This window comes from Anoplophora glabripennis, unplaced genomic scaffold, assembly GCF_000390285.2.
Source record: "Anoplophora glabripennis isolate ALB-LARVAE unplaced genomic scaffold, Agla_2.0 scaffold1176, whole genome shotgun sequence".
NCBI classification, from domain to species: Eukaryota; Metazoa; Arthropoda; class Insecta; order Coleoptera; family Cerambycidae; genus Anoplophora; species Anoplophora glabripennis.
The window spans coordinates 31,659-45,311 of NW_019417267.1; the positions used below are offsets into that span (position 1 = coordinate 31,659).

The 13,653-nt window shown below is 33.9% G+C and overlaps 1 protein-coding gene across 1 annotated transcript; it reads left to right on the forward strand.

Moving 5' to 3' along the window:
- The first annotated feature begins 1,429 nt into the window (after positions 1–1,429).
- On the forward strand, positions 1,430–11,391 carry LOC108913530 (zinc finger protein 616-like). Its single transcript, XM_018719091.1, has 5 exons — positions 1,430–1,500; positions 1,819–1,906; positions 1,982–2,287; positions 4,712–4,974; positions 8,521–11,391. Exons 1-5 carry the CDS (start codon positions 1,463–1,465, stop codon positions 9,284–9,286), a joined length of 1,461 nt encoding a protein of 486 aa, XP_018574607.1. The 5' UTR covers positions 1,430–1,462; the 3' UTR covers positions 9,287–11,391.
- The last annotated feature ends 2,262 nt before the right edge of the window (positions 11,392–13,653 follow it).

Below are 13,653 nucleotides of genomic sequence, written 5' to 3' on the forward strand. Positions count from 1 at the left end.
CAGTATTGACACTTGACTGTCCCTATCGGTACAAGGGTTTATTTTTCCAGTTTTTTTTCTTCAAACTATGGCAAAATATCCAAATTATAACAAACATTTATAATGCCACAAATAAATACAGACAATTTCTTCTTATTTATTATTTTCTTTATTTATTGTCGGTCGATAGCAGCACGGTTTAAGGCGTCAGTCCTTTAATCGTGTGATAATTTCTGCCCGGGTTCGATTCCCGCGGCCGGTAGACCGTATATTAGCTATGCTTGTACGGAGGATTGGCACCCTCTGTGCAGGTATGGTAGGGTGGAAGAATGTTGGCTTGGGCCAATGTGAGAGATTCACACCGGTTGGCATTTGACCACCCCCCTAATTAATGAGGTTTTCCAGATTTCCCTCATTCCTGCACTGAATGGTGGTTAGGGCCTACCAACATAAGTCGTACCTGGGCGCAAATGCGGCCTGCCTAATAATAATATGCCGCCTCCTCTCCCGCACAAGTCTCCGACTTATGGGCTAATTCTCGTAGTTAGAATGAGGAGTAGAGATATTATTATTACAAACACAAAAGACCTAGACACCAATTTTTTGACCCTGGGTGACCACCCCAACGACATCCCCCCGCTGCCCGCTAACCTTTTCTGTTTCAGAGACAGTCAGGATCAAGAAACGAAGACAACGACACACACACCCATACCCTCCTTTCCCCTCTCCGCCCGCGCTAGCCAAAGAGCCACCTTAGCAAAGCGCATCCCAGGCTGCATAGCCGCACTACCCTACCCAACCATACCACACATAAACATGACACCACCCCCGGGGGTTTACACAGACGAGCCGGCGAAGCAAGAAGAGCGCCAGAAGAAAGGGCCCTAGCGAGCGGGGTCCAGCCAGGACAAAAGGAGGTCCCACAAAGCGCCTACACCGGCCGCATTTGCGGTCGGGGTAGACGACGGATCGGGCCCACCTACGAAGGCTGTCCAGGCCTACACGAGATGAGGCAGGATAAAGAGGGATAATCCCCCTCGATCCCAAATCATTGAGGCCAATTTCTAGCCATGGAATAATGGCGTGTAGCAGCCCGTTGCACGTACTGCTTAGCTCATTTAATAAAATTTATTTAGCAGATATATGAAATAGATTGTTTAATGGAATTAATATTTTTCTGTTTATTTGATTGAAAATGTGATTTCACTAGTTATTTATCGCTTGAAAAAGTAGCGAAAGAGACAAATACACCAGATATCTGCACTGTATGAGTGCACGATTCACTTGGCTCAGTAGGAAGAGCCGGACCACTGAGTCGTATTAGTCATGTTCCGTTGTTCCGCCCATCTCTATTCTCTACATCTCTAACGACTCTAACCTACATTACATACAAAAAGGATATAGTCTCTAATGATCCTTTTTCAATGCTAAAGTATTTGTTATTCTCAGATTAGAAAGAGGATATTGTTATTGTTATTTTGGGATGACTTACATGATATCGTCTCTGGTGTGTTGCCGAAGGTATATTGCGTTGAAGAAGCGAAAATAATAATACTTATTAAGGAATAATCTGCCTTCGCTAATTTTCTATTCACAGAATTACGATTTCTGCTAACAAATACAACATAACCTCAAATATTCTGAGGTTTCAAAACACTAGAAATTGGTGCGTCAGAAATAAAAGTGTAGTAGTATTTTTGTCAAATCAAAATCGAACAAGAGGTCTCTGGAGATCTTTGAATGGTTAATTGTTTATGAAGACATTTGTTTAGAACATTAAAATATCTCATTATAGAAGAGAATAATGCAACCAGAATTCATGAAAACGGTATTTTGCAGGCTGTGTCTAAATACTATAGGCGACACAAGTTGGCAAGTAATAGGAAAGGCTGCAAGGGAGGCTCTCCAGATTATTTTGCCAAATTTGGTAAGATTCAATTATTAACTTTCCTTTCACGCTTATATATTCATTTTAATAACTTTGATTACGTAACTATTTTAGAAATTGGAGGAGGGGAGCGATAAACATGTAATGTGTAAAGAATGCTTTGTAAAATTATTCACCGCTTTTAACTTCAAAACGGCCTGTATGGGTACTGAGGATATTATGTTTCCTTATGTTAATGCCAGTAGTGTGTCAGTGGTTGACTTAAAAGAAGTTTATCTAAAGGAGAAAGGAAATACTAAGTTAAATGGTATATCAAAAAATCAAAGAATCTGTCGGTTATGTATTCAGCTGGTAACAAACGGATTTGTGTCACTAAATGAAGTGGATGATGATATAATTGAAACGTATATACCACAAGTAGTAAGTATATTTCTAAGTGCTTCGGACTTGGGTATTTTGCCACATTTAAAATAAAATAAGGGGAAAATACATTGCATTGATAACATATCTCATGTATGTACTTTTGCCCGAAAAGGAAATTTTTGTTTGCACTTAAACAATTTTTTAGTGCAATTACATTTATTTCACGTTCTCCCTTAAAGTAACATATTCTCTAATTAGGTACTGAGAAATTGCCTACACTGTCAACTTAACATTTAAGTCAGCACCTTGTCATATTTTCAAAAACCGTTTAAGGTACAAAATTCATTTTACTGTATCGAAGTAGCAACAAAAAAGTCACAACATCTCTAATTTTGTTTTTTTTACAGTCTGCTGAAAGTGGCATGCTAATTTTATACAGGCTGTTACAAATTTGCTTTTCACTACAGAGATCTCGGAAACGGTAAGAAATACGAAGTAGCTTAAATGGAGGCAAAGTATCAGGGGACCAATATTATGCCTCTAAAAAATCAAGGCTAACATGATTAGTTTTCGAAATATTTGAAAAAAAAAACGAAATTTTGGAAATCCATTTTTTTTTTCATTACAGCCTTGCTTAAGGTGATATTGAAAAAAGAACACTTTCTCATGGCATCTTTTTGCCCTTTATCAAATGGTATAATCAATTTTTATATATAATGTTTTGTCTCTTCAGGACCATCATCAACTTAATTTTTTTAAATACGACCCTGGTAATTTTATTACATTTTTTGCAAGCTTTCATGACCCCCAATACTGTACTGCTCCAGCCCGAACCAGATTCAGACGTTTTGTCTCGAAAAATTAATCTTCAATGTATTTGCTCCAAATTTATCTAATTTTTTTTAGATTTCTATGTTTATTGAATTAACGTACACTCTAAGTGTGGTTAGATCATGTGAAATCAACATATTGAATACATTGAAGATGAATTTTTCAAGACAAAACTTCTGAATCTGGTTTGGACTGAGGCACTATAGTATTGGTGGTCATGAAAGCATGCAAAAAATGCAATAAAATTACCAAGGTCTTATTTAAATAAATGAAGTTGATGATGGTCCTGGAGAGAGGAAACGCTACATATAAAAATTGATTATGCCATTCGATAGAAGGCAAAAAGTTGCCATGAGAAAGTACTTTTCTTTTTTCAATATCACCTCAAACAAGGCTGAAATGAAACAAAAACGAATTTCCAAAATTTCGGATTTTTTCAAAAATTTATAAACTAATGTTAGCCTTGATTTTTTAGATGTATAATGTTGGCCTCTTGATTACGCAACTTTGCCCCCATTTATCGCTATGCAACAACTCGGCATTGAAATATTTGTTCCCATATTTATTTAACCATACCCATATACAGGTCTGGTCGCCTAGTTGAAGAATGCGCGCGGTTAAACGGTAAATAAACACAGCTGGACTGGGCGATCAGCCATAAATTTCAGTTGTCGACAAATTGCCTAGCAGTGCAGTGCAGTAATGCGGAATTTGGTGTGATTCAGGTAATTTTATTCTATTAATCATTCATGTTACAATTGTGAAAGGGAGAAATAAGACGGATATTTTGTTTACTAATATTATTACAACATGGCATTTTGGAGACCTTTTGAAACGGAACAAAACGAAATACCGTCAGACAATATTGAATTAGTAGAACCGGTTGTTGATGACACAGATTTAGAATTTAAAAATAAAGATTTACATGTTCAATGTCAGCGTCTCATTTTAAATATTTAACAATTGTTTAAAAAAAGAAGAAAATGAAAAACCAGATAATGAAATTATAAATAGAATATGTGAATACGTATTAACTAAATTTCGATGTCCACAATTTTTTGTGTTATTAAACAGGGTGTTATAGATCATTGCGTAAAGAGGAAGCGAAAACAAAAATTTGTAAATATCGTTGACATGACGAGAGACGTAATTCAGCGGACAATTTATAATTTATATAAAGAAAATTGAGGACCTAAATAATTAAAATATGTTGTTGGCCAAATGAACATATAGTAGAACTTTTCTACATATTATATACAAATTATTAGTTTTTACCTTTAGTAGAAAACTTTTTAGGGACGCCTATGAAACTCATTAAATTTTATTGCTAAGCGTTTTTATACATGTTCAAATGACTTCAGAAAGACTATATATAACAATAGTGATTCAATACTTTTTATTTGTCTGATTCTTTCAGTGTGAGATTTTAAGTTATATAAAATTAGTTTTAATAAAAATAAACAGTGATTGATCCTTTTGGTGTATAGGTCTTATTTAATGACTTTTAATGATGGCAAAATATCCAAATAAAGAGGAAAAACTGAAACAGACCAGATAATAAATAACCTTATGTATTTAAAATTTTTATTTTGACATAAATAAATAGATATTCCTCCTGAAATTAACTTTCACATTTTTTTTTTATTGCAGAACATCGGTGCTACCAAAGACCCTGTTATATGCGGACCATGTTTCGATTCGCTCCGTACTCATAGTGGTTTTTTAAAAAATTGCCTTGCTGCACAGGAAAAATATGAAAGCACAAATATGCCGTCATATATTAAATCCGAGGAGCTTGAAGTAAAACTGGAAGATGATCAGGATGTACAGGAGAAATATGATTTTGTCGATATGCCGGATTATATCAAATCTGAGGAGATTGAAATAAAGATGGAGGAAAATGACCAGGACAAGTAAGAAAACATTCATACCGTTATACATTCTTATATGGCGGCCCGTGGGTTTGAATACAGGGGGGGCGTATTTTAAAAAGAGGACGTACATGTTAAGAGGTGCGGGGTGTGGCAGGCCCCCTCTTAGAGCCGCAGGAGAAAAATTTTGAGGAATTTGAAGGTCATTGTGTTTCGCAAGTACCCCAAAATGAATATTGTCAGTGTGTAGGTGCAAGTGGATAATCGATCAACCAACCCAGTTGGGATATAATTATGTAGATTGCTGTAATAGTTCATGCTGTATAGTTTTTGAAGTTCCTTTAAAAACATGGGCATCACTAAGATGTTTATTTAAAAGGGGATCAATTTTTGCACTATAGTCGTATCAGTTCTAAGAATACCCCTTTGTTTACCGAGTCACTTTTTGCATTATGTCCACAAAGAGGAAGGTTACGTGTACCACATAGTTTTAAAATATCTATAAATTTTTAAAGAAGCAATCGATTTTTCTTAACTGTTTCGTTATGACTATTTATTTGTTCTGCATAAGCACTACTTAAACAAGAAACAATATTTACTCTTCCGAAAAGTAAAAAACTCACCAACTTATTTTTGTGTTTAGGAGAATTTTCATGTTTCTTAATTTTGTCTGGTAAATATTTCAAGACGGAAACTCCAGTTTTTCTGCGCCTCCTCCAGTACAAAACCTCATACAAAACAAAAAAATATATTTGTTTCATTACAACCACACAACCAAAGGGTCTTATCACAAATGTTTTTATCAAATTTCCAAATAAAAGCCGGCCTATTTTTGCACTCTTTCTGCACCTGAACTAAATTCAACACTGGCGTTGGACGTCCGTTATTTTTCAATTCGACTTTTGCCTAAACTTAAATTACTAATAAGTTTTTTTATTTCACGAACCCTCATTTTAAACTTAAACTTATAAAATATAATGTCTTAAAAAGCGCCAAAGCAAAAACAAAACACGTATAACCACACTTCAATGATACGGGTTACTGCCACATGGAGTCCAAAACAAAGCGCGTGAGCCTATCGTCGCCTATCCCCTCCTCGTGCCAATTTGTCCAATCATATGTAAAAACATGCGTGCACGATGGACTCAGATTTCACCGTTCGCGATGGAGTGGGGATTGCGCGCGCGGTCAAACATAACTCTTTGGTACGATCATAGATGGCAGAGACATTAATCTGAGCTACGTTCACGGAGTACATGCACTTTATGCAACCAACCTAACATCCAAGAGATATTGAATGTATGCTATTTAGATTTTTTATTGATTTAAATAAATACATTATTTTAAGTTTACAGTTTAAAAATATCTGGGGGGGGGGCGGAGTCCCAGAGTCCTCCTTCACGAGCCGCCACTGATTCTTATACAAAAAAGTATCTGGAATTTATCATTTAAAAATTCCGCGTAAAGTAGATTCAAATTTCATTTTTGATGCAAAGTTGGTAGAACTGTACTCGATTCTGACGTGAAGTTTGAGCATGCTTTGTGAAGTAGTTTGTTTACAACTGGTAATTTTTACTATGGATAATGTTATCGAACAAACAGTTTGCCTAAAATTTCATGCTACCAACAGAATTTGTTGTGCTGAATCGCAGAAAATGTGGGGAAAGACATACGCTAATTTAATTTTATGAAAAACTAAATGGTATAAAAAAGCATTCCAACATGGTCGAGACGCGGTTGATGATTTGCCATGTTCTGGTCATCTTTTAGCGTCTTCAAATGAAGAAAATTTCGATAATGTGAAGAAAATAGTAGTTGCAAACCGTCCGTCAGTGGCAGAGATACAGGATATCGGTGGAATATTTTGCTAAATAAAATAGAATGCCACTGTTTTACGGTAACAACCATGATATTTTCGGATTCGTCTTTCAATTTTCTACCACTCTCTAATGTTTTTCAAAAAAAATCTGATTTTCGAATAAAACTTAAAAAACCAACTGAAAACACTTTTACTTAAATGACACGACAAGCACTAATCATTCAGTCATTTATTGGAATAAACAAATTAATAACATTAGTGATCATTTTAATGATTTTATTTGAGTAAATCTTTTTGGTCACCATTTATGAATCACCTTATATACAAGTGATTATAAGAGAAATTTCTATTCTTGCGACATAACATTTTTCATGTAAAAAACGTACAGATGTACAACTACAAGAATTTTTACCAGCTCTGAGTATTTTCTTCAATATTTTAACCTTTCTCGCTACTAAGACTTGTGTATAAGCTTCAGCTATTGAAGATGAGTTCCATCCTTTTATACGCTTATCAGGTCAGCACCAGAATTTGTCAGCATTGTAGCTGCAGAACAGTGGAAGCAATGGCCAGTATACATTTCTAAATTCGGTAACTTCAAAAGATCGGCATTTGCCTTAGGAATATTATTCAAACTATTTATTCTTTCAGATTGAATGGTACACTTCTTATGTCGACATTTGTCAAAGAATTTCTGGTGGGCATGCTTTTAGAGGCAAATCGACGTATTCTCTGATAAGACTCATTCCACATTTGGGTCAGTAACGCAAACTGACCGCTTTCTTAGTTTTGGTGTCAATAAGTGAGATGATTATGATCAATTTTTGAACATTAGAAGTTCCTAACTTGTATAATTCATTGGATCAACATGCCATAAACAAACCCAAACCTCAACCTGTAGTGTAAAATCTAATTTACTAAAATTATTGAAGAGATTTATAAAAATTTCACCTTCATAAACAGATAGTTGTCGTCTGGAGTATTTTCTAAAAATCTTATGACATCATCAGATTCCAAGCTTTTCAATTTTTAGGTTTGTGAACATCAGTTAATTTCTTTATCAATGTAATCACTTTGATGTGTCTGAAAACATTATGAAACATTATCTGATGGAGTGGACTTATCAGATGTATTACTTTGAAATATCACAATAGTCATTTACCAGCAATGTTGACAAACATCGGGTAATAGGACCATAATGTTAACATCCCTCTTTTTAACTTCTTTAAAAAGTATGCCAGAAGTACCTTTTCATATAAATTCTTTTCATATCTAGCACACGTTCGATTAATGGAATGTCTGAATAAGAAAAAAGATAAAAACATACTGTATTTTGTTTAGAATTTAAAGGTTTTTTAGTAGTACCTGTTTTAGCTTTCCTAAATGCGTCTCTATCTGCTTTTATGATTAAGTCAGCAGTTTACTTCGTTGGAATCTGTAAAGTGACAGTAGTACAATTCACCTAAACTAGGCCCTAAACATCAGAAGTCATTGACACAGCAGTCTTGTCTGTTAGGTTGGAGTTTAAAAAAACATTAATATTGAATTCAAACCTGAATTTGTTAAATAATAAAAAATTGACTTCATAGCCGAAACTCCATTTTTCAATTTTTTTGTTTTAGTTTGCTATTTAACTGAAAATATTTCAATTATAAAAGTAAAAGATGAAAAGTACCTTATCTTAATCCTGATGGCTAATCGATGCCTCAGAATGTTTATCGGCAAAGAAATTTTTGTATTTTGTTTGTTTATTTTTTAAATTTTTTCAGTGATTCCTCCTCGTACAACTTGGATAATAGAATAATAGAAAACAAAACGAGTTGCACTTCCGAAGATTTGAGAAAAATGAAGATTGGATATATATGTAAATGTGAGACGGGGGAAGTACAAGCAGAGAAATGTAAAGCTCCATTGGATGTATCATCTCATAAGGGTGAACACAAGGTTTCTGATATATGTACTCAAGGAACTAAATGTAAAAGTCTAAACGGGTATCAGTTAATGCACGAAGACTCTTCAGTATTCCAAACGTACGAGTGCAATATTTGTAATTATGAAACTAAACATGAAGGATTTCTAAGAAAGCATCAGTTATTGCACAAAGTCCCTACGAAAATCCAAATGTACAAGTGCGATACTTGCGGTTATAAAACTAAACATAAACATTACGTGAAACGGCATCAACTCGTCCACAAAGACCCTTTGGAAATAGAAATGTACAAGTGCGATGAATGTACTTATGAAGGTAAACATAAGAGTGATCTAAAAGCACATCAGTTACTACACAAGGATCCTAGGGAAATCCAAATGTACAAGTGTGATGTATGTGATTATGAAACCAAACGTAAGACCTATCTAAGAATACATCAGTTAATGCACAAAGACCCTTTGGAAATCCGTATGCACAAGTGTGATATGTGTAGTTATGAAGCCAAACACAAGAATAGCCTAAAACTACATCAGTTAACGCACAAAAATACTTCAGAAGTCCAAATGTACAAATGTGATACCTGTATCTATGAAACTAAATTTTAAGCTAACCTAAAAAAGCATGTGTTAATGCACAAAAACCCTTCAGAGGTCCAAATGTACATGTGCGATATGTGTAATTACGGAGCTAAATGTAAGAACCTTCTAAAACCACATCAACTATTACACAAAGACCCTTCGGAAATCCCATTATACAAATGTGACACATGCAGTTTTGAAAGTAAACGTAAGGGTGACCTAAAACTCCATCAGTTAAGGCACAAAGACCCCTCGGAAATCCTTATGTACAAGTGTGATACGTGTTGTTATGAAGCCAAACACAAGAATAGTCTAAAATTACATCAGTTAAAGCATAGAAATACTTCAGAAACCCAAATGTACAAATGTGATATGTGTACTTATGAAACTAAATTTAAGGGTAACCTAATAAAGCACGTGTTAATGCACAAAGATCCTTTGAAAATCCAAGTGTACAAATGTGACGCGTGCAGTTTTGAAACCAAACACAAGGGTGACCTAAAACTCCATCAGTTAAGGCACACAGACCCTTCGGAAATCCATATGTACAAGTGTTATATATGTAGTTATGAATCCAAATACAAGAATAGTCTAAAACTACATCAGTTAAAGCACAGAAATACTTCAGAAGTCCAAATGTACAAATGTGATACGTGTACTTATGAAAGTAAATATAAAGGTAACCTAAAAAAGCACATATTAGTGCACAAAAACCCTTCAGAAGTTCAAATGTACATGTGCGATATGTGTAATTATAGAGCTAAACAAAAGAAACTTCTAAAATTACATCAGCTATTACACAAAGATTGTTCGGAAATCCAAATGTACCAATGTGACACGTGCAATTTTGAAACCAAACGCAAGGGTGACCTAAAACTCCATAAGTTAAGGCACTCAGACCCTTCGGAAATCCATATGTACAAGTGTTATATATGTAGTTATGAATCCAAATACAAGAATAGCCTAAAACTACATCAGTTAAAGCACAGAAATACTTCAGAAGTCCAAATGTACAAATGTGATATGTGTACTTATGAAAGTAAATTTAAAGGTAACGTAAAAAAGCATGTGTTAATGCACAAAGACTCTGAAAATCCAAGTGTACAAATGTGACACGTGCAGTTTTGAAACCAAACATAAGGGTAACCTAAAACTCCATCAGGTAAGCCATAAAGACCCTCCCGAAATTCAAATATACCTGTGAGATGCTTGTAATTATATAACTAAGTATAAGAAGAGTGTCAAAGGTCATCAGTTAATGCATTCACGGACAGTACGTTCACAGCAATAAACAATTCCCGTCTGGAGGTAGTGACGATCAAAACCATCATGTGTATCTCTTAAACGATGGGCTTGGACAGTCAGTTAAAACGTAGATGCAAATGAAGAGGACTATTATAACTACTCTTTATTTCTTAAAGTGTGAAGCTTATGGCAAATATTCAGCCACATGAACAATGTTATGGAGTATGTTGTTTTAGTCAGTGGCGCCTAGTGGTAATATATGTTGGGTCGGCAGGCTACTAAACATTAATACAATATTTTATAAAAATTAGGTGGATTGGTTAAATGGAACTGTTATGTGAATACAGGGTGTAACTTTGAGTGGGGGTTATAGTTATACGGAGGCTGCCTTTGAACTTTAGAAACGGGCAGCAATAGTTCAGTTCATTTTTTAACCTTTTTCTAATAATTGTACTGCCTCCAAAAGCTAGGCAACCACTAACTCTCTTCACCGTTAACCCACACTATCTCCCACCATTAACGACGTGCACTGTTAGTTGTCAACACACATTTTTTTACATCATACCTATCCACAAATATACAAATAGATGAATATTATAGGGAAGATGTACTACAGTATTGAACCAATCTGACAAACATTTTCTTATTAGGTACTTATAAGTCGGCATAATCTATCCTCTTCTTTGCTCCTGGTGACTTTAAAATGACACGTGGGTGATTTATACAAAAGTAATCTGCTTTTACCAAATTATTTTTCATTGTCACTTTCCACAATGAAGATCGATTTAAAAACTGGTAACGTTGATAGTGGTGGTGTACACAAGAAATAAAGTGCAGTTAAAAAAAACCTAATTAGATCTCGACTATTTATTTGTGACAAAAAAAAATTAGTTTCGTATTCAGGGGAACACCTACTATTACCCCTAAAAAACTGACATCCACTTAAATTTACACCCTATCTGTATATTTGTAATTTTCACTATTTTCTGCTTGTAATTAAAAATTATGAAAATATAATTAATTAATATTACACTATATGACGATTTTAATTTTAATTCCTAGAGTGTAATATAAACTTTTAGATGATACACAGTTTGAGCAAGCTGTCCTTGAAATCAAAATAAGTTGATGTATTTTTAATGTAGACGTTACGAGATGGTAGACGGCAGCTCTTATAGCGGAGGCAGAACGTTCAATTTTAACATCGATTTCAACATATATGTAACCAATTGGGAAACAAAGGAAATAAAAAAGATTGTTAATGATTAGATCGCTAACCTATACAAAAAATTAGGAAAATAAAATTCCCTTTAACGTTTCTTGTTCCCTGCAGATCGGAAAGAACGGAGAGTAAACGGAACAGGTTTAAAATGATACATATTTCTCACAAAGTCTTACCCTTGAGGGTGGTTTGGATAAACCGCCAAAGATGATACAGATGCTGGACGTAGAAATTCTGCCAGCGACCTGGGTTCTCTAATTTTAGTGACCAATTATTGTTATTAATACTATTTTACCAAAGTAATTAAATAAATTTGTTTAACTCTAATTAAACAACTAAATAAATTACTAAATAAGCTCAAACTGCCAAACCGTTCTAGTAAAGTAAATTCTATTAAAAAAAATTTCTCTATAATTTCTGGTACAGAAATAAAAAAAGGAAAGGTTTTGATTAGCATGTGGTTGTCTCAACATTGAAAGTTACAAAAAACTATTTAGGCAGCTAATAAAACAAACTGATATTTAATAATTTGATTATAATTTGCAGAATATATAAATGATTGCTTCTGTTTTAAATTTCGTAAGGATTAAATTAGCATGTGATCATCAATACAATTGTGCTATTAGAGTGAAGACTGCGAAGAACTAATGGGAGTGGGGTTTAGTGGGGATACGTACGGCAAGATAGCCAAAAGTCAATTTTAGTCAATATCTTTTTTATTGAACGAATTAAAATGAAAAAAATCCGTTTTATATAAATCTAAGACAATATATACAGTTAAAAAATTCCTGGATACATTATTGCTTGTTTTTAAATTCATACAAAAATCTATAATCCATTCCCAGTGTCACTTCAATCAAATTTGATAATTCTAATATCATTCGCAATTAAAGTTCTAGTTACATTTACTTTTAAGTCACATTTGTTAAATTACTTTTTTTATTTATTAAAATTATTATATTTATTATTAAAAAGACATTAAAATTAGAATCTGATTATTAAGCTCAACATATGATTATAACCGCTGCGTGATCGAATATCGAGCTGGCTAGTTATTTCGACACTAGCAAATCAAGGTACGACGTGCCAGCTCTATCCCCTCCAATAGCCTAAACCGCTTGCTCATTTTTTGATATATAATCATAATTTAATTAATAATACAATAATAGCTATAAGTACGTGTTCTACTTCTGTGTATCCTATTTCAGTTAAATAATAATACACACTGTCAGTCAATAACAATGTTGTCAAGACATTACTACCTGTCACTGTCACGACCTACCATATAGTGTCTATGAGTAATTAGACCTCTTACGGCCTAATTAGTGAGATTTCGTTACAAAGGCAGAAATGCCTGAAAGAGGTCTAACAATTACAAGATGTCCTATTTTCTTAAAAAAAAACCTTTTCGTTTTTAAAAGTATCTTGCTTATGGTTAGAGATGGACCCAACAAACCCTATATATGGCTATGCTCTACAGGGAACGTTCTATCCAAATATGTATAAATATACAGGGTGTTCCATTTAACTTACTTTATCATCCGCGGCCAATTTGTTTGGACTTCATTTGTTTTTCTACTATCATTTTTGAAAAATTCATAAAAAATCGTGCAACTTCTATATTTAACATTTTTTTATAACTCTTAAAACAAAAAGTTAAAGGGGGTGTCAAGATATAGTGAATCACCCTGTACATGTTGGATCACCTTAAAACTATATTTTTGGAAAATAATGAAAATTTATTTAACAAGTCACTTTTTTCCATCAAATGAAATATAAAGAACTTTTCGTTTTTTTTTAACTTCTTGTGTGTACAGGGTGATACACTATATTTGATCCCCCTTTAACTTTTTTGTTTTAAGAGTTATATAAAAATGTGAAATACAAAAGTCACACTATTTTTTATGAAGTTTTCGAAAATGATAGT